Genomic DNA, 21,371 nt, shown 5'->3' on the forward strand with positions numbered 1-21,371 from the left:
GCCAAATCCATAGCATAACAAAGAGTCGGGATGTGTAAAAGTGTTTAAGGTTCCTCTGAACGGCCAAGCCCAGAGATCATGAGAGAAAACGATTGATGTCATCAAGGCTGAAAAGATGTAATAATCCTAGTGTGACACACACACACACACACACACACACACACACACAGACACGCACGCGGAAGAGAAGGCGCCGTCAGGTCACTCAGCAATCCTCAAACACAAAAGTAACAAGTATTATTTGTTCCATGGTATATAGTCAGAAAGATGTAAATCTTTGTTTAAATCAGAAATAAAATGAAAGTGGTGAAATGAGATTTTAAAAACCACAGAAGTTGCAAATTAGAGTGACCAAAAACGGTCAGAAAAAAGAGTTCCGTGTCAATATTGGAACAATTAGTAGGAAAAATTATTTTAACAGGCAGATAATGGGCATGACGAATCATGAATGTGGTTAAATTGGCAAAAATCAGCATGAAATATGGTGAAAATAGGTTATAAGTGACAATAATGGGTCAACATATGTGACATTAGGTGGAAAAGTGGTGGAAATGGTTTATGAGTATAAAATGTCTTAAAAGTGGAAAAAGAATGTGCAGAAAAGGCAGTGCAATTTGATGGAGAAAACGCAAAATTAAAAGGAGCAAAAAATGGCAAGAAAAAGTGATAAAAATTGGTTAGAAAATGGCAAGTTTGCAGAAAAAGGGTAAAAACAAACAATAATAATAATACATAACTTTTATATAGTGCTTTTTTGGGAACTCAAAGTCACTTTACACCATTAAGGCATTATTCTTTCACGCCACACTTAGTGGTGGTAAGCAACTACTGTAGCCACTGCTGCCCTGGGGCAGACTGACCACCACCACCAACACTCACTCACTCACCAAATTCATACTAGGCAATGTAGGTGAAGTGCCTTGCCCAAGGACACAATGACAGATACCACTGGTCCCCTACTGTGGCCCCTGGATTTCTCAGTGGTCTCCATCCACCTACTAACCAGACCCAGACCTGCTTAGCTTCAGAGATCTAACCAGATCAGCCAATCACAGGCTGGTATAAACACAAATGGGCTCAAATAGTTCAGAAAATATTCCAAGTTTCTTGAAGGCATCTTAGCGACTTCCCCCCATTGTCTCCTGACCCCAAGGTTGAGAACAACTGGTCTGCAGGACTCCACATCCCACAATGCAATGCTCCAAACTTTTCCAACAATGTCAATAAGAGCGCGTTTACAGTGGAGATCTAACCAAACTTTTGGGCAACAAGTTCAACCTTTAGTTTGAGCAAATGATCTTAAATGTATTGATCTGTGAGGCCTACACTATGTGTTTATCTGATGAAACAGCAACAGCTTTATTTCTAAAATGACAATTATAATCAAAAGTAGTGATTAAATACCCATTAGTTCCCGCTCAGATTATTAAAGTCTTATCTATTCATTCCACTAAACACTCTCCAACTACAGGATGAATCAGATCTCCAGAGAAAACAGTAAAAGCGACACTCCTTCTCCTCCTCTGTTCCTCGGTCCAGATCTCATCCCTACCAGCTGAGTCAGAGTGGAAACTCTCCGTCTGTGCCAGCGGTTTCACAGCAAAGGAATGACAAACGCATTCGGATTCCAACTTCAAATTAGGGACAATGATTCATTGTTTGAATATCTATGTGTCATAAAAGTGAGCCGCAGCTTTATTCCTTCCTGCTCCGCTGTCATCTTTCAGCGTTTACAATGTACAAGGCCTCTGTGTGTGTGTGTGTGTGTGTGTGTGTGTGTGTGTGTGTGTGTGTGTGTGTCAGGAAAGCAGCCTGTCCTTCGAGCCCTGTCATTAGTCACGAGGATCTCACAGAGTGGAGACAGAACAACAGAACCCCAGTGAAAACGAGTGTTTTTCATTAGCGCACTCAACAAAACACACACAGAGACGCGTCCGCTGGGAGCGCCGCACATCGCCAACATGGGAAACGTCATTTCTGGCCAATTAGTCAGTGGTCCGATGTGTTTAATGTCACTGCTCAGTCAAGCACAGTGGGACAGGATGTGATGTCAGAGGTGGACTCCAGCTGTAAGCACGAACACTCCATGGGAAGAGGCTCAAATTCTCCTGTAACGTCTGCCCTCTTTGCTTGAACTCACTCCTCTGTTCAACTAATGATGTTTTTATTTTCATCCTTTTAAAGAAAAAGAGAAATCCAAACGTTTGACCCTAACCATCTCAGTCTGGACAAAAGGACACGGTATGAGGAGTGTTGGGAGAGGCTTGAAAGGACTTTGTGTTTAGCTCTCAGACAAATAAATCATCCGCTGTGTTTGGAAAATGACTTGAAAAGTCATTAAAAAGCTGTTTTCTTTGGAAGCGAAGGGCGAGGAAGATAAGGCCAAATGCTGGTGCACATCACACAGGCTTAAAATATGGACTATGAGCTAAAATAGTTAGAGAGATAAACCCAGGAGTAGTTTGTTTTACTGAGATAATAAAGTTAGGAATCTTAAACAACGGTCATGATGAATCCCTGCTGCAGCCTCAGGAATATTCCTTCAAAATCCACTGATTATTATACACATAGATGTAGAAACATGCTGTGCAATAGTAACTCAAGTAAGGAAAGCATTGTTTAGAGCAGAGGTGGGCCACAAAAATGTGTTTGTTTGATGGAAGGGCCACATTATCAACATCAACTCATTCAGTTCCAGCCATTTTCAGATTTTCTACCCCCTCAGTAACAGCCGTTTTTGAGCATTTTGACTGATTTTAAAGACCCACAGAATATTTTCTACTATGACTATATGAAATCTGACACCAGATTCTAAAAGATTGAAGCCTCTACTTTCATAAAAAAAATAATTTGTTTCTGGCTCCTTTAGTTCTTTTGTAATCAGCCGTTGAATAGAGCAAGTTTTACACAAATCTTCAGTTTCAGAGCAAAAAGCTGAGAAAAAAGCCTCTTTGTAAAAAAAAAAAAAAAAACCCTGTCAGTGACTTTAAAGCAATTTTTTTGCTTTAGTGACAACTCTAACATCTGAACATTGTTTCCTTATATAAAACATAAAAAAACACTGAGAAGGCTTTTGATGGCAAAATTATTATTATTATGATATCTATGTCAGAGTTGAATGGATTATTTACTGTATTTTGGCATTCCTCCAACTTTCTCTCCCATCAGTCTGCACACACGCAACTTCCTCTTCCTCCCCGAGTGTGTGTTAGTATGTGGAGCTGTGAGCTGCTGGATACGTCAAAATATCACTCTGTAGCGCCATAATCTCCCTTTTTCCTGCTTTGCTGGGTAGCATCAGTGGCTAATCTCTCATCTAATGGTCCACTTCTGCCATCTTCAGAGCACAGTAGGTCACTTCAACACCCCACAGCTTAGATATTGATGAGGGACCTCCGCCAGGGTGTTTTCTAGTAATCCTTGTGAAAAAACGCAAATGACGAGTTATCTCGTCAATGGCACTGAGTGAGTTAACGTCAGCATTCAGAATAATGACCAATCTGATACACTATAGTATTTTTGTGTTTTTCTGTTATTCTGTGTCTGTTGTTGTCTGTCTGTTGTTATGAGGCATTTTGTGCATTTCTGTTGTCCTTTTGTGTATGTTTATGGAGTATTTTCCGTGGTTTTTTTAATGTTGTAATTCTTTGTATTGCTTTGGGGCCGCATAAAATTAAACTGAGGGCCGCCAGTTGCCCATGTCTGGTTTCGATGTAAACTTACAAAAATGAGTGCGCTCATTGGACAGATTTCTGGACTGTAAAATGGTTGGTTATCTGTAATGACTGTGTCTTTCTGACAACTTGATTTATATTTATCAAAATATGTGAGTTTTATGCACATTGGAGCAACTTTTGATAGGAAACAACAAAGATGTGACCATTTGTCAACATTGTTGACTTTTTCCGCCGTGTATTTTCTGATTTTGTGGCGGTGTTTTAATACTTAACATACCCGACCTGTATATGAGTGGATTCACCTCGGCCTATAGTTTCACATAGGCTCTTGTTATAGAGCTCTGGCTTTATTTTGTGAAGCAGAGGACTGGAAAAGGCAGAGTTAGTGGAGTTGTGGACTTTTCCCTCTTTGAACATAATATCCTGGTGTGTGTGCGGTGGTCTTTTGTTCTGAATACAGTTTTAGCTTCTATAGTTCTATAGGATTACAGAGAGGTATAGAATGTGTGATTTCATTTATTCTTTACAACATTAAAGTGATCCTCCACTTTTTTACAAATGTGGCTTAAAACCTTTGAAATATTCTTATTAGTAGATCTATGTCTAACAAGACACATTATTTTACACCATATTTGTTTTATTAACTTTAAAAAAAGGGAATACTTTACTGTTTTAAAACACTCGATGTAAACCTTTTTTGTTTACCAAAATAGGTTAAACAAATTCCGTGACCTAAAAAAAGACGTCTACGAAACGGCCAAGTTGGAACTGTCGCCCCCTGTGGTCACAGATTTTTCCAGGTCACAGAATTAGTTTCCTGAATGCTTCACTCCTACAGAAAACAATGGACTAAAAGGGGCGTGCTGCCTCATCAATCAGATCATATTAAGATGGCGTTGCATAGGTCATAAAATGGTGAAGTACGTCCATATTTAAAAATTAATAAAACAAATATGGTGCAATATAATGCGTTTTGTTAGACATAGATCTTCTAATAAGGATATTTTAAGGGTTTTAGACCACATTTGTAAAAACAGTGAATGATCCCTTTAAGACCCGTGAGAGTCACGCCCACGCTGGCGTGTCCGTTGGGGCTGAAGAGGTTAACTGATATATTTTCCCGCCCTTACCAAGTACTTCTAAAGTCTCTGTTTGAATGAAACTCATACCTTGTAATTCCAAGCCAAAATACCAAAAAATTATTACAGCTTTAAACAATTACAATACAAAATGAACGAGTTCTGATCAAACTTTTGTTCACTGATCTAATTTTTCAGTTAATTCTAATATCCCGGCCAGCTGATTAATCAATGAAGGTGGATGACGAATAAATGTAGCGCCAACAATTCAACTGTGTACGGTTCCAGATGTTTGGCTAGTGTTGGTGCGGTCGGTCTGCTTGGGTGGTGTGACATGTTGAGATGGTGTGGGGAGAGTCAGACAGTCCCGAGATCTGGTTCCGTGGGAACGTTTGGGAATGTTTTACCAAAGGTCGAAGGGAGTGAGGGTAATTGTACGAGAGCTGCTGGAAAAAGAGCTTTCAATTAATTGGATCCATATTAAGATAAGGCCTGTGGTCGGGGAGCTGCTGGAAGGCTATCTGAAGACATTTAGAAAAAGGGAGTTTGGGACTGTGCAGATGAAGATAAGGCCAATGAACTTGAGAAGATTAAACTCACTGCTACTAAACAACAACACAATCACAACACAAAAGTAACCTTAAAAGGTTGTAACGACTGTGGGGTAAGAATCTGTGAAATGACTGTGAATGCTCAACCTTCAAGAAGAAATACTTCATGATTCATGAAAACAGCTGCAAGTTCACAGTTTACATTCCATTTTGTGAAAAATCGACTGATAAATTCACCTTTTCCTCCTCCGTTACTTTATATAGGCTGCTCAGCACAAAGCACGACTTAATCAGCTTAAGAAAGCAACTGAAACGGCCTCGTCTGGCTCAGGTTTTAGTGAAAATAAAGTGCTAACGAGATGAAGGATGTGTGAAACACCTCGCTGACGACCTGAGTGCAGCGTGTATGGATTAGAGGAGAAATCATTACCTTTCCACTGTGGCTGCCGCCTCCTCCAGCTGCCTTAAAAGGAACGGATAGAGAGCCGGGAAACGGGTGAAGAACTCACGTCCTGTCATCCTGTCAAAAACACATATCCAAAGATCATTCTGTGTTAAAGGATAGCTGGGTTTATATTCTCAGTATTTTAACGCTCCCTGTCTTTGGTCAACACAGATACAGTAAGTGCTTCTAAAGCTATCAGAGAAAAGGCTGTAATTTAGCCCCAGCTTCATCAATTAGCAGGTGATCATAAGGACACAGTTGTTCAAAAGATATCATCTGGATCAAAATTATCCAGCTTTTAAAATCCCTTCGTTTTAACATGGTTATTTATTAATTATTGTTTTTTACTTCAACATGTTTTAAAAAAAGATTTGACTTTGAGTTCTTCTTCTTTTTATTATTTTATACAAACATTCCCTCAGAGGAATCCATACACATGATGTTCTCAGTGTAAATGCTTCAAATGACACGTCCACACACACATTTCTTCTGTTCTTCAGTGTGTGATCAAACATTTTCTGATTTTATGCAACGTGTTGTGACATAAAGTGAAGAACATCAACTTCCCCACCGCTCCAACCCAGTAACAGACTCCAGTAACAGACTCCCAGCAAATATTCACATGTTAAGGTAGACGGGCAGCTTTTATCACAGTGGGCGGGGCCATAAATGTGTTTATAGCTAAGCTGGGGGGTCACATGACACACATTTACATCAGCATTAGAATATCAACCAATCAGAGCATTAACAGGGAAAAAAAACAGAGTTTGTGTGTTTTTGTTGTGTTTTACTGTCGTTTTCCTATCTTTATTTTCATTTTGTATATTTTTCTGTCATTCTGTATATATTTGTTATTTTGAGTATTACAATTCATCTTGTGTTTTTGTATATTTTGTCATTTTGAATATTTTTGCTGTTTTTATGTTTTTCTGTCATTCTTTCTATTTTTGTTTTGAGCATATCAAGTTATTTTGTGTCTCTTTGGAATAATTGTGTGCATTGATGTTGTTTTGTATACTTATTATTTCATTGTAGTGATCTTGAGGGTTTTTAAAAAATACATTTTAAATATTTTTGTTGTACTTTTTGTGTGTTTAATTTTTTTGTGTATTTTTCCATAATTTTGTAAGTTCTTAGAGAAATATTTTGTCTATTTATAATCATCTTTTTTGTTTATTTGTGCTTCTGTACACCACGGACAGACAGAAGACGTTTCAGCATAAATGTGATATCAGTGATATATCAACCATTATCAATCTCCACCAGTGTAGCAAAAAGCAGCACCAGTGGTGCAAAGGTACTGTATCTAGCCAGGATCATGTAATCCCTCTTCATTTTATCCCAGTTGTTCAAAGCAAAAACTAATATGGATCAGACAAACCTTTTAAAATGATTACATCCTGATAATGAAAACAAAAACTTATCTGTTGAATGAACGTGGCGTAGAATAAGAGCTTTTCCCCCATTCTTGGGTCACTGGACGTTACTGCAAAAAAACTTGTATGGACTCATGATCTCATCTTTACAGAAGTACTCTGTTAACCGCCATATTCTGTTTGACTGTTTTGTTTTCGTGTATTTACTTATTTATTTTTTGGTCCCATTTAGTCTGCACAGTTATAATGACCATATTTGCATAAAGGGGAAAAAACCTAATGTAGGGTTTTAATATTTTTGTTTCATTGAAAAGTCCCCCTCCAACACATTGTCTTACTTGAATCTTTGTTGGACTTGTATTTTTTTTGTTTTGTTTTTTTATACTTGAAAAATTCAATAAAGATATTGTTTAAAAAAAAAAAAAAAATAAATAAATAAAAAACCCTGATAATGAGTGTTTTACAAATATAAAGCATATAACACTCAAAGCTACTGGGTGTGTGTAAAATAGTGTGTGGTGGCCAGACAACAGGGGTCACCTAAATGTTAATTATTAGATGAAACAAAAAAAATAGAAATACCTTAATAATATAATATATTTTGAGAAAAGCAAATATATATTCCATATGCTTCAAACCTTTCAACCATGAAACACTTAAACCTGAGCAGCTGAAAATGAAGACAAACCTCTGACTTTCTCTCACAATGAAAGCGTGACTGAACATGCAGTAAGGGATTCTATTGTCACAAACTGTTTTTTTAACTATGATTTTTGGGTGTGTCTGTAAACATTAAGTTTCCAATTAGAATTGGAATTAAATATTGTTTGCATGTGACAGCTTTTGAGAGGATTACCTTATTGATCTGTGTGTGAACCAGTCTATACATTTAATTATGTGCTTTGAAAATCAGTAGAAGCAATATCAAGAAAAAAAATGTATACCTACCTACTGCATGATAAACATAAATTATTTGACCAGTTAGAGTACAAGTGTCAAACTCATGACCCGGGGGCCAAATCTGGCCCTTTGGAGCATCCAATTCGGTCCGCAGGAGAAAGTAAAAATGACAGAAAACATGAATTGTTGTGTAAATGAAACTCAAAGTTTTCCCAGTGATTATATCACATGATTGCAGTCATTTTTAAAATGTTAAACTGTTGAAAATACTCAATTCTCACAAAATCCTTAAATTTTACTGAAATCATTACGTAATATTTTCCTTAATTAAATAGAAATTGGTCAAAAACTCTAGGAAATTTAAAGTGAAGATCCTGTTTCGACTGATATTTATCACTTATTGCTTGGATGTTGTCGGCTTCCTACATATTTAGTATTTTATGTATACGTAGAAGTGTAAACTAGGGAACAATAATGTTGAAATTACTAATTTTCCAGCATAAAAGCTGCTCCGTATTCGGTCCCTGAACTAAAATGAGTTTGAAACCCCCGAGTTAAAGTTTCATTCAAATCACATTTGGTTCCTGAAATCCACTCTGAATCCAACACATTGCTGGGATCAGAATAATCCTGATTCTTTGGATTAAAGCTATCCAAATCCTACTAAAATGTTTTGAACAACACAAACTGAGGGTTTGATCCAGAATCAGATTTTAGGTTTTGAACAACGCATTTTCAATATTTCATCCAAACTTTTGTCAAGAATCTAATCAGATTACCTTTTGAACAACTGGCCCAAGGATGTGCACGATTGGCCGACACCAAACGACCCAATCATTGTTCACAGCAGTGGAAACAATAGTGTTTTGTTCAAGTTAGTAACGATGAGAGGAAGGTATTTGTGACCGTAAAAATACTGCAAGATATCGCGCCAGTTATTTAATCGAAGCTGGGCAATAAAGTCTAACACATAATCTCTTCTGCCTGTCGTCTAACTGTCATATTTGAAACTGTAACTGCATTCTCATTCACTGCTGATGCTGTTTTCACAGATTGAATGTTGTTTCCCAAACAATGAAGGAAATTGATATTTTGGCTTCCACAGAAACATATTGGAATGACGTATCACAGGGAACAATTTAAACAAACCACAACAAAAATGGCGTGAAGCGAATCACTGTCTTCCTCGTCTGACGGAGAAACACAAGAAATCACAGTGAGAATGAAGTAAAAACTCTTCCTAAAGAACATTTTCTGCTTTGGCTTAGTCTTTGCTTTCTTTGACAGGAATCTCACACGGCAATGTGCAAAACCTTTCCGAAGTTCGAGTCACATGACCATAGATTACAAATTTGTGAGCACCAATTTCTACCTTTGTGATTACATTTTCCAGTTATTCTGAAGAAATGCTTTTGATTTCTAGATCTGTGAGGCCCACACTATGTCTTTATCTGCAGTTTTAACCTCGTTTTTTACATTTTAATGTATTACCAAGCTCAGTAACATGAGGGTTCAGGGTAAACTTTGCTTTGATCGTCCTAAACCGATACATATGTAAGAGATAACAATGTATCCTTTGTATTTTCTGCATCCAACACCAGTCTGAAGGGTTGGATGCACACATTGGTAAAACAAGCCCAGGAGAGCATTACATAAACTAGTTCATCACTACTACCAGTATTACACTCTCTATCCTCTGAACAAGGCAATGCCAAAGTGTAAGTGCAGTTTCTATCCTCAGTTATATTTCTCACAAACTTTAAGAATTCCATTAATCAAAATATGCAGAGTAGAACAGCACAGATAACTTCATAATCAGCTTAAATAAGGATATACAATAAGTAGAGACGATATTTTTGTACGTTATCCATGAGTGGGCGTGTCTATAGACAGGACACTGACTTCCTCCTCCCCGCACGGTGACGTAAGGCCAGAGGACGGCGCGCCCTCCTCCCACCCACTCCGTAGCTGAGCTCATGCTGCTTTATAAACACGAGACAGAGCGTGGGGGCGGGGCGTTCACCGGTACATGCGCAAAGGACACTGAAATGCTCACCGTGGGCGTGTCTGTTTACATGTCAATCACGGCAGAGAGCGTCCTGGAGGTGTGGCTTCTCCAGCTCAGTGTCCAGTCAAATTCGTCATCAAAGTGGGAACGCGTCATCAAATTGTAGCGAGGTGTTTGGGCTCGCCCTGTAGTAAGAAATGAGCAAATCACCCTCTAACTAATGATTGAGGGAATTAATGAAAAAACACTTTGGGCATGTGTATGAAGCACATATAGCACTTTATCATGTTTAAAGCACAGAAAAGTTGATTTACATTAACATGAGCCCTATAAAACCTTCTTTAGATCCAACAGTGCAAAATGTAGATTATTCAAATTTTTAGTTTGATATTAAAATTTTGATCAGGAGTGTAGTAGCTTTTGAAATTTAGGGTGTATTCACACCGACGGATCCTAGAGCAGTTAAAATGCTTTAGGATTTGTTTGCTCTGATAGTCAGGCTGCTTTGGTCGGCGTGAACAAACAAAGTCCAGAGCAGATCAAACAGGACACTGATCGTTTCTGTCGGTCTGGTAGCATTAAAGCCTCAAGCGATTAGGAGCACTGTGAACGCAACTGTGCACGGAGCGGATCAAACACAGGAAGTGTTGACCCATGAGAGCATCTTCTTCAGGTTTCTGTGTCTGGAGAAGTCTCTACTCCAGTAACCAGTAGCTCATGGAACTGCACCAGAGGCTGTTGAGAGCGGATCAGAAGCTGTTCTCTGAACACAAACTGAGCCAAACCAAGGTGATCAAATTATCCTCCAACCATTCAGACTGAGTCCGGGATTAAACCGGTGTGAAAGCAGCCATTCCACAATATAATGAACCAATAAAATAACAGGCTTTGCTTCCATGACCAACGCATAGACACGGTAGACGCCTCATCGCCCGTGGAGAGGTGGGACTAAGTGCTGTCATCTTGTGTGCGTGGAGCAGACTGTACGAGTGTTTGTTAATCAATGGAGGTACGAGACACTAGAATTACTCACTGAATTTACCCATTTCCAAAGAGTGATTTTTCTTTCCTTTTATACAGCTGTGACACAGAATGATTGGATATTATAAAAATGTTGGTTTTACCACTAAAATACTAAATGTAAGAAGGTCAGTAGGTCGGAACTGTTCTAAGTAGTTTAAAAACAATTGTAAATAAATATGACATGATATATAGAACAAAAGGTGTAGTAGTAGTAGTAGTAATAGTAGTAGTAGTAGTAACAGTAGTAACAGTAGTAGTAGTAGTAATAGTAACAGTAGTAGTAGTAATAGTAGTAGTAATAGTAGTAACAGTAGTAGTAGTAATAGTAGTAGTAGTAACAGTAGTAGTAATGGTAGTAGTAGTATTAGTAATAGTAATAGTAGTAACAGTAGTAGTAGTAACAGTAGTAGTAATGGTAGTAGTAGTATTAGTAATAGTAGTAGTCATAACAGTAGTAGTAGTAGTAACACTAGTAGTAGTAATAGTAGTAACCGTAGTAGTAGTCGTAATAGTAATAGTAGTAGTAGTCGTAGTAGTAGTAGTCGTAGTAATAGTAATAGTAGTAGTAATAATGATTATTGATGTTTTGTCATTTTCAGCTTTATTTTTGTTTGCGTTTGCCAACATAATAAAGCGTGTGCAGAATAATAATATTTGTTAACTCCACTACATAAACTGAATGATCCCTGCAATTAAGAGTGGGGGGAAAAAATCAATAGTTATCGGCCAAATGAGTCGTAAATAGCATGTTGGAAATCGGCCAAAAAATGAATATGATCATCTAACACGAACAACTGTCAAGAGGACAAACTATATTTAATGCTGACAGAATTGTTACTATTCAACCCCAGGACCAATCAAAGGCTCCGTTTGTCTAATCACAAGACGAGATGAGATGAACGTTTACTGGGTCAGTGAGAGTGGACCGACAGACGCTCACTCACTCACTCCCTGGACCGGGATCAAGTTTCTCTCAGGGGAGGAACGCTGAGTCATGCTCATGGTTTAGAAACTGATGACACATTGCTCACCTTCTATGACCTCACATGTAAAAGAAAAGACCAAGAAAAAACAACACACGCTCTATAAATGTCTGATTCCATATTATGTAAACACTGTGTGCATTATTAACTATTTAACTGTGACTACTTTTACTATGACGTAGTATTGGGACGTTTTTAGTTTTTGAACAAATAATTTAGCCTGTGAATGAACTGCATTTGTGGTAAAAATGATTTTTTTTTACATGTTTTTATATACACAACAATCCAAAAACTGCTTTTCTGTCACTTCCAGACCTACAAACATCATGTGACCAGGAACAGAGCGTGCAAAGCTTCATAGAATAAGTTTCCAAGGTTGAGCTGATGCATCATAGCATTACGTCACCGGACGCAGTGCTGTACAGTAAAGCGCTACTTGACCCAAGACCAGACACTCGCAAAAGGTGGCCCGGGGGCCACCTGCAGCCCTCGGTCTGATTCAGTGTGGCCCCCAGAAATAAATCCAAAAAAAATTGTAATTCAAGAAGTTAAAAAGAATAAGGAGCCCAACTAAATACATAGAATAGGTCCAAAAATACACAAAACAATAAAACAACGTACTAGGACTTCTTATGGATCATATCACTCTGCTGTACAGCTGATCTAAATACCGTTAATTACCGTTACATCTTGGGCTACACACCACCGTACACTGTCACTACGTTCACACTGCAGGTCTTAATGCACACTTTTTTTTTTTGTTTGATCGTTAATATAACATATTAAACGCATCTTCATTCAGTTTGAAATATGAACGAAATGCGTCCCTGAAGTGACGCGCATGCGCAGAAGAGGTCCTAAGGTGACACATGACCCCATATGCACGTACGATGACAGGTTGGTATGGGATTAGACCGTCGTGAAACAGGTTAGTTTTACACTACTGATGATGTGTTGATGACCCTACTATTACAAATAGCCTGATGATCCTGCTCTGTGTGTCTGGTGGACACACATTCCAAGTGTCCACCAGAAGAGAAATACACATGTATTTAGAATAGTTATTTTTACATAAATTTCATTTTGTTTTATGTTATTTTTATTTTTAAACTAAATAATGTCATAATTTAATTCATTTAATCCGTTATGAATCTATTAAAGCCTTTTCATTAGTTGCTACTTAATTCATCCTGAGTTTATATATATTTTTTAATTATAGTTGTGACTGCTTTATTTGATCTTTCAAGTCATTCCACAGATTAACACCTCTTGTATCGACTTTTTTTGTATTTGTTCTAGCTTTTACTTTTTTAAAATGCCGGTTCCTCTGAGGTTATAATAATTTTTCCTGTGTTCAAAAAGCTCCTGGATGTGAGGAGAAGGAAGATTATTATGTGCCTTGTACATCATTACCAATGTGTTAAAGTCAACAAAATCATTGATTTTCAATAAATTTAGTTCTACAAAAATAGGGTTTGTTGGTGCATAGAAATCTGGTTTAGTGATCATTCTTATTGCCTTTTTTTGGAGTAGGAAAACAGGTCAACAGTGGTGGTATAGAAATGTCAGCAGCTTCAATGATGTAGAGTTCATTAAAGTTGGAACTGTGTTGTTCAGACTGTCTTTAACAGATCAGATACAGGTCGTATATAGGCAAAAAGATCGGATTTGAGTCGCATTTGCCTGAAATGTGAACGTAGCGTGTGTGTGTGTGCTCTCCACTTGTGGAACTACTTTTGTTGGTGGAGCCAAATGATTAAATAAACAAACCAATCATCATCTCTTGTCACTTATTACTGTTAACTAATAAAATGCTCTTGTAGAACTGTTGTATAAAAGCAATATCACACTCAAAGTTGAGTGCAAAGAGCTGATATTTCAGCACAACCTTGAGGGTGATCTTGCTTGAACCATAAATGTCTGGGGAAGTTACTTTGTCAGAGTTTTTGGGGCCAAAAATAAGAAAATCATAGCAGAATGAAGTAGAAACACATCCCACAATGCAATGCACAAAACTTTCCCAACAATGTCAATAAAAGAGTGTTTACAGTAGAGATCAAAACAAACTTTCAAGCAGCAAATTCAAATTTTTACACTATTTTTGATCAAAATATTGGTAACTCATTTAAATAATCAACAATGTATGATTCCTTCATGCACGTTTCCTATTCACAGCTCCAGTATTTGACACACAGATCATGTGTGCAGCATTTAGTGAGTCATTTTGTGTGACAACATCAACCACCATCCATAACGAAAACACAGTAAAATCCTTTAGAAATCCTCATTCCTTTACTCATAGTGCATGGAGTCTTGATTGAGTAAAGTAAATGGACCCCATTTGTTTATGCTGCGTCCGTCACCATGGCACCATGCCATAATGTATTAACGTGACATTGGAAGAAAGAGTCAGAAAGCTCCCCATCATCTGATATCGTGTCTGTAGCAGTTTGTCGTTGCCTCAGTGTGCTTGGCATCTGGTGTGTGTTATGGCCGTGGTTTTACAGTGGAGATCTCTGCAAGCACTAAACGTATTGTGACAGCTTGTCCACTCGAATATCTGCGCGCATGCAAAGCTCTGCTGGTCGACTGAAAGTGGAGCATAAACACATCTCCCCACTCACACGAACCGGTTTATTTACCGCAGCAGCGTGTGTTTTTGTGTTTAGAGAGACTCCAGTTTCTAGCCGTCTGTGGGAAAATCAGCAGTGTATTTTTTAAGATGTTACTCCATATCCAGACGTAAAGCCAAACCAAGAGCGGAGCCTCCTCGCTCTATGCATCACTGTTGAGATACACGGTGTAATAAGAAGGCAGCACTCACAGTGCTCTTTGCATTCCAGTCAAAGCTCAACACACTTCATCTCAACTTCTCTTTTTCTGCTTTTTATGCACAAGAATAATTATTTAGCACCTTTAGAGGACGTCCTTAGTTTTAGAAACAGGGTTCACACCAGGAATTTTTCACAGCATAGCAGGATCGCGTAGACTCTCTGAGGGCCAAGTTTAGTGAAGAAAAGCAAAGTCTGTTTGTTTTTATCTTTGTTCCAGCCTTACTTTAATGCAAAAAGTTATTTGATGAATTGGTGATGATTAATGTAGTTAGTAACTAATGCTTGGTGTAAATCCTCCACTAATAAATACTCACACATACACTGTAGAGACAAGAAATAACATTTAATTCATGAGACTGATTCCAAGATGCGCTTCACAGATTTAAATGAGGTATAATGTGGGACCTGCAGTAATATTCGAACACACACACGGAGGACAAGTGCACAGAAGAGCTTTAAAAAAGAAAACCTGACCTGAGAGAACACGGCCTAACACTGTCCGACCAGAACAAAGCCGATGTTTCTTTAAGCCCTAACCCGTTTCAACCAGACATTATTCACAACCGTGCGCGCACATGTAGAATGATCCATGGCGAGTTATAAACATGAGGAGCAGCTTCACATGATGCTAAACATGTGTGACTGCTTAGAAAAGGTAAATTGCTGGATGAGTGAAAACTTCCTTCAACTAAATCATGACAAGATGGAGGTGATTGTCTTTGGTAACAAGGAAAAAAGGACTGCTATCAGTGAGTATCTGAGTCTCCATCTTTAAAAGCTAAAGACCAAGTCAAAAACCTTGATGTTCTGATTGACTCAGATCTTACATTCAGCATCAGATCAAATCTATCACAAAAACATCTTCTACCACCTAAAGAACATCTCCAGAGTGAAAGGTTTAATGACTCAGAAAGATCAGGAGAAACTGGTCCATGCTTTTATCTCCAGCAGACTGGACTATTGTAATGGTCTTCTGACAGGAATCCCCCAAAAGAGCATCAAACATCTACAGCTGGTCATGTAGTTGATGTAATGTGTTTGTTGATGATTTTAAATGATTTTACTGATGATTTGAAATGTTCTTATTGATTTTAAGCTGTTGAATGTTTTCTGTTGTACTTTTTGATCGCGTAAAGCACATTGAGTTGCCTTGTGTATGAAACGCAATATACAAATAAACTTGCCTTACTTTGCCTAAACGCTATGTCTCGGTTGAAGCTACTCTGTTAATATTGGACGGTGATTATTGTTACCAAGCGGAGGATCACACGGGCAACATTGAGGAATGCTAAGTGGCGGCAGGGGTCCTTGGGAGCAAATCGCCTGTATTAAATAGACGGTGCAGCTGATGAATGCGTTTCTCGGTTATGCAGATTAGAAAGAAAGTTTAAACAACCCGTGCACGCCTGGAACTCCCTTTTGTGTCCAAATGTGCAAAAATGATTATGACGGTACCAATTAAAAAAAATGAAAAAACTACAGAAAATACCACCTACATTGTTGAAAACTGAAGGTAGGGGGCGCCATTGGAGGGGAGCCAAATTACAATGTTAGGGCTCCTATGCTCAACAGTGCTGGCAAGAACCCCGAGAAGTATTTATTTATTCAGGTTGTTGTCCTTCGAGGTTACAAATGTATCTCGGGAAACTTGGAAGTATACTTCAGTGATTACGCTCATCATCCTATTTATAATGACAGCATATAGTAGACAACATATACTCAGTGAGTTTGTGGTGGATAGTACGTTAGTGTGCCTTTTGTTTCTAAAGCATTGAGGCAGAGAATGAGTCAGGAGCTTGTATTCTACTGTATGTACACATGCTTGATGGTTTATTGCAATGTTTCTCAAATGGGGGTACGTATAGCCCTAGGGGTGCACAATGGCACTACGGGGGTACTTGAGAGAGAGAAGAAAATAAACGAAAGCATTAAAAAAGATGGGGTTTTACAATGTTTACGTTTAGTTAAAATTCATGCTAAATATGATCAGAAACTCCAAACAACAACAAAAACAGATCAATTAAGAGAAAAATATACTGAATAATAAAAATAACTGACAAACAACAACAAAATGACACTAAAAAGAAAGAAAAATACGTACCATTACCAGCAACACACAAAGTGACGACAAAATTAAATGAGTGAAAAATACACAAGATCATTATCAAATACAGTAGTCCCTCGCTCATCTCAGGGGATACGTTCTAAAAATAACCTGCAATAGGTGAAATCCGTGAAGTAGTCAGCTTTATTTTTTACAATTATTATACATGTTTTAAACCCCTCACCACACACTTTATACACTTTTCTCAGACAGGAATGAACATTTCTCTCTTGTTTAAACACTCTCAAAGTTCAAACCTTCATAGATTTTAAAACATAAACCTGTTTTCAAACATACAGCACTTCAGAGTCACACTGCTAGTGATCAGACATTGATGCAGAGAGTCTTTGTTGACGATGACGTCAGGCCGTTAACACAGACACCGGTCTCTTCACCCATTCAACCATGGAGTAGAAGTTGTGTGTGACCACCTGGAGCTGTATGACACGTTCTTTATAACCAGGACCAGACTAGGAAGGATTAGGCGTGGAGGAGAATCAGTGAGGAGGTGGTAGTAGCAGGTAAAAGTTCTCTCTGTAGCACTGAGCTAGGATAGCATTAGCCGCTAATCACACCGGCTTTTTTCACTGGTGGTTTATGTTTATGAGAGGAGAAAAAGGAGCGCAGCTTCTCGCTTCAGCAGGCAGTGAAACTCACCCAGTTGGATGTGTCACTGGTGGGTGAACGCAGCATTAGCCAATCAGGACGCAGAATACAATGAGCGTTCATACGATGTAAAAAAAATGCATCCAAAATTGTACTGTAAAAAAAAATCAGCTAAACACCGAGGCCGCGAAAGGTGAACCGCGATATAGCGAGGGACTACTGTATACAAAAATAACAGAGTAACATACAAAACGACATAAGAAACAATCACTGCAAAAACACACAAAATAAGAGAAAAATATACTGAATAATAAAAAAAAAAAACAGATAAACAACAAAATGAGGGTCTTTAAAATGTGTGTTATCACTCATTCATCTATAGTGATGCTTTATAGTGTTTTTTTTCACAGAATTCTGAATAAAATGAGTTAGTTGGACAAAAGGGAGAACTTGGATTCAGAAATAAAAGAAAGACCACCGGTTTATAGGAAACTGTTCAGGCCTTCCAAAAAAGCTAATTATTTTGTCTCCTAACTTTGTATTTCCCAGTGATAATGAACACAGACTCTTAAACACATGAACTAACGACAGTGACCAGACTAGTCAGACTAGAAGAGACTAGAGCAGGGGGCTCAAACTCAAATTACCTGGGGGCCACAGTAGGCAGAGTCTGGGTGAGGCTGGGTATCAGGTATTCCACAAAAAAAAAAAAAGGAAATCTTCATAAACGTCAGTACTAACAGTTCTTTAAAGGCAGGGTAGGCAATTTTTGAAAGCTAGCATGATTTTGAATATAGCCTCCTCGACGGCTCCGCCTTTACCCCCCTCCCCCCTGTGCTCCGTCTCACTCACATGCATGCTCACAGCTGCTGCAGGAGAGGAGCTCAGCTCATCACTTGTATTGTGTAGAAACGTTGTTGTCTCATGTCTCATTCAGCAGTAAGTAAACACTAAACTTTACCATCATACAGTATATGTTAAAAACGTGACCAAAAACTCTGTTTTAACTCTGTCAGTGGTGACACGCTTTCAGTGTGAGCTCGTACATGCGAGGGATTGAGAACGAGCAGGAAGACGTGATTGGTTAAAAAAAGAAACGGTTCGTTAAGTTATTACAGATTTACAGCTGCTACAGATGATGGATTTTCTTCGTTCCTTTTTCAGAGCACATAAGATCTTAATTTCTGTCAGGACATAGAGACAATTTCAACCCAAAACTTAAAAAGTGTATCTGGAGAAAGTCGCCAATCCCAGCTTTAATTTCAGGTATTCCACAAACAACTTCGGTAAAAAAAAAATTGAATCTTCATAATGTCATTACTAACAATTCTTTCATTTCTTCTGAACATGAACTGCCCTGAACATGAATGCAACATTGATGAACATGAACATTTCTTCTGAACATGGCTTCTCTTGCCTACTTCCTGCTGCCAGAGACCTGGCAGCGCTTCCTCTCACATAGCTGAGCTACATTTGGCTTGAGGGAAGAAATAGTCTGTGCTCATCACCAACCTTTCTCTTCACTGCAGGCTTTGAACATGACATGATGTTGACTAATTGCTGTCACTCTCCTAATAAAGTTTTTTTTTTTTTTTTTTTTTAATAAAGATCAAGTCACGTGTTTAGCCAACTAGACGCACGGAGAACATTATGTCCGCTTTTTCTTCCGGTAACAACAAGGAGTCTGGCACCCCTGGACTAGAGTGATATAAGGATAAGCTGCATGAGAAGACATACTGTACAGACATATATAGGTCACATATAGACAGAGTTCTGAGGACAGTGCTTTGGCTCCTTGGAGGTTATATTTGTCCACAAACATTGTTCCACTTGTTAAGGGTCTAGTCTAAGCCTGTGGAGCATCTTTATCAGGACAGATACAGAGCAGACTTTATCTTCCTCTGTGAAACTAGCTCACTCACAACAACACATGACTTTTACTGCCCACTAACCAGGATTCACTTTACACTTCCTGTCACATCTCATGTAATGAAGCAGCTTTACTTAGTGCCTTATACCACACTTCCTTATCTTTACGTCTGTAGGAGTTATTGGTGGAAGCCTGAAGGCACAGCTGTGGTTGTCTTGTGACTAAAGCACCAGAGAATTCTGTGTAATACTGATGAATGAAAGAAACAGTTATGAGGAAAGAGGTCATCAAAGCCTCGCTCATGCTTAGCCAAAGGTCATCGAGGTGGATTTATTAAATAATACTTAATAACAGCGATGTGGTGGAATAAAAACATCTGAATCTGAACTGTTTTTGTTTGTTTTTTTTTAATCTGAAATGAATCCCCAATGTGACAGAAATACCTCACATGCATGTTTTGGGACCATATCAGCCAATCACTTGGGGTGCTAATCACCATATTGTGACAATATTAAAGGGGCAGTATTATGAAAAATTAACTTTCTAATGGTTTTCTACAGTGATATATATTCCTTTAGCCTCATTCAGAGGGCCAAAGTTGAAAAAGTTCTTTTTCCTCTCTCCTTTGTTATTCCACATTTTGTAAAAAGTCAGCTTTAAACAGACAAGTTGGATTTTCCCCCCAATACTAAGTCATAAGGTGGAAACTCCTAACTTTAAGTTCATTATATAGATAAACCGAAGACCGCTCATAATCAGTTCCACTTTTAGTAGCCGTTATGCCGGCTCTTATCGCCTTCTTGGGATGATCTGATGAGTTTGTGACACAATGCAACGCAGCGATTAATGGACTATGGACTATTGTCTTAAATTGACTATTCCTGTGGTCATAAGAGGTGAGGAGGAGAAGGAAGACTGTTAATGATTGATTGCTGAAGCAGCGTGTGTGTTATCACCCACTCATGCATATGATGAAGGCATGAAGGAGCATTTTGATAGTGACTTTTCAGAGGCTAAAACTTCAGAAAACAGGCAAGTTTGGGAAAATAAACCTCAAATACTATGTTGTTGGGGTCCTTAGAACAAATGAGATGGGTGAAAAATAGCACAACACTGGACCTTTAAGGGTGTAAGAATAAATCAAATTGGTGATATATTGTGATATTTTACAGTACGATTATCGCAATATCGCATCACATATGCATTGCACGTAAATGCCTGGTCACTAGGTGTGAGTGAACACACCATCAGACCTTGTTACACTACCTCACTCCTTAATGCATTTTAGCTGGAAGTTGATTAGACTTTATTTTCATAAAACATACTGGCCACTTTTATAAATGTAGGTTTTTACTTTTTTTAAATAAATATTTTAAGAACTTAAAGCAGAACTAAGTAACTTGCGCGTAGTGCTCCCTCTAAACACTGTATTAAAACACTCCTCACCCTCACCTCCTGCCCCACCCCACAGCTACATGCACACCTTTGCTCTCCCAAGAGAGTAGCAACCGATCACTGAAAAACCCTAATACAACAGTGACATTGAGGGTGCTTTCACACATATAGTCCCATGTGACCAGTAGGAGGAAGAGAGACAAGTAAAATAAATGAATGATGTGGGAGTAATACGGAAGGAAGTGTGGAAATGTGTGTGACGTGTTAGTTTGTGTGCTGACAAAGCAGCTCTGAAAATGAATGGATGGATATTTGTGTGTGTGCTGCCTGATGGAGCACTGGGTTGCTTGTGTGTGTGCATGCCTATTGCCGCGACGAAGGTACGTGACTGCTGCTGAGCTGTCACTGTATGAAGTTGCTCCGTTCCTTGGACAAAGGTCTTCTCTGCCTTTTTTTTTTGTTGGCTACGCCCTGATATAAGTTTGAGAAAAGTGAATTTGTAGACAACCGTGTGCAGCCA

The 21,371-nt window shown here is 38.4% G+C and overlaps 1 protein-coding gene and 1 long non-coding RNA gene across 4 annotated transcripts in view; one reads left to right on the plus strand and one right to left on the minus strand.

The window, feature by feature from the left end:
- The window catches only part of LOC114476649 (uncharacterized), a 319,238-nt gene that overhangs the window by 111,751 nt on the left and 186,116 nt on the right, over window positions 1-21,371 (plus strand). The gene's annotated exons all lie outside the window — the stretch shown is intronic.
- Window positions 1-21,371, minus strand: part of thada (THADA armadillo repeat containing) — a 208,496-nt gene that overhangs the window by 108,296 nt on the left and 78,829 nt on the right. For all 3 annotated transcript variants that reach the window (XM_028468449.1, XM_028468451.1, XM_028468452.1), the window contains one exon: window positions 5,738-5,827. In XM_028468449.1, coding sequence (XP_028324250.1) covers window positions 5,738-5,827 — 90 coding nt within the window. The remainder of the gene's footprint in view (window positions 1-5,737; window positions 5,828-21,371) is intronic.

Source organism: Gouania willdenowi, chromosome 15 (genome assembly GCF_900634775.1).
Source record: "Gouania willdenowi chromosome 15, fGouWil2.1, whole genome shotgun sequence".
In the NCBI taxonomy this organism is placed as follows: domain Eukaryota; kingdom Metazoa; phylum Chordata; class Actinopteri; order Blenniiformes; family Gobiesocidae; genus Gouania; species Gouania willdenowi.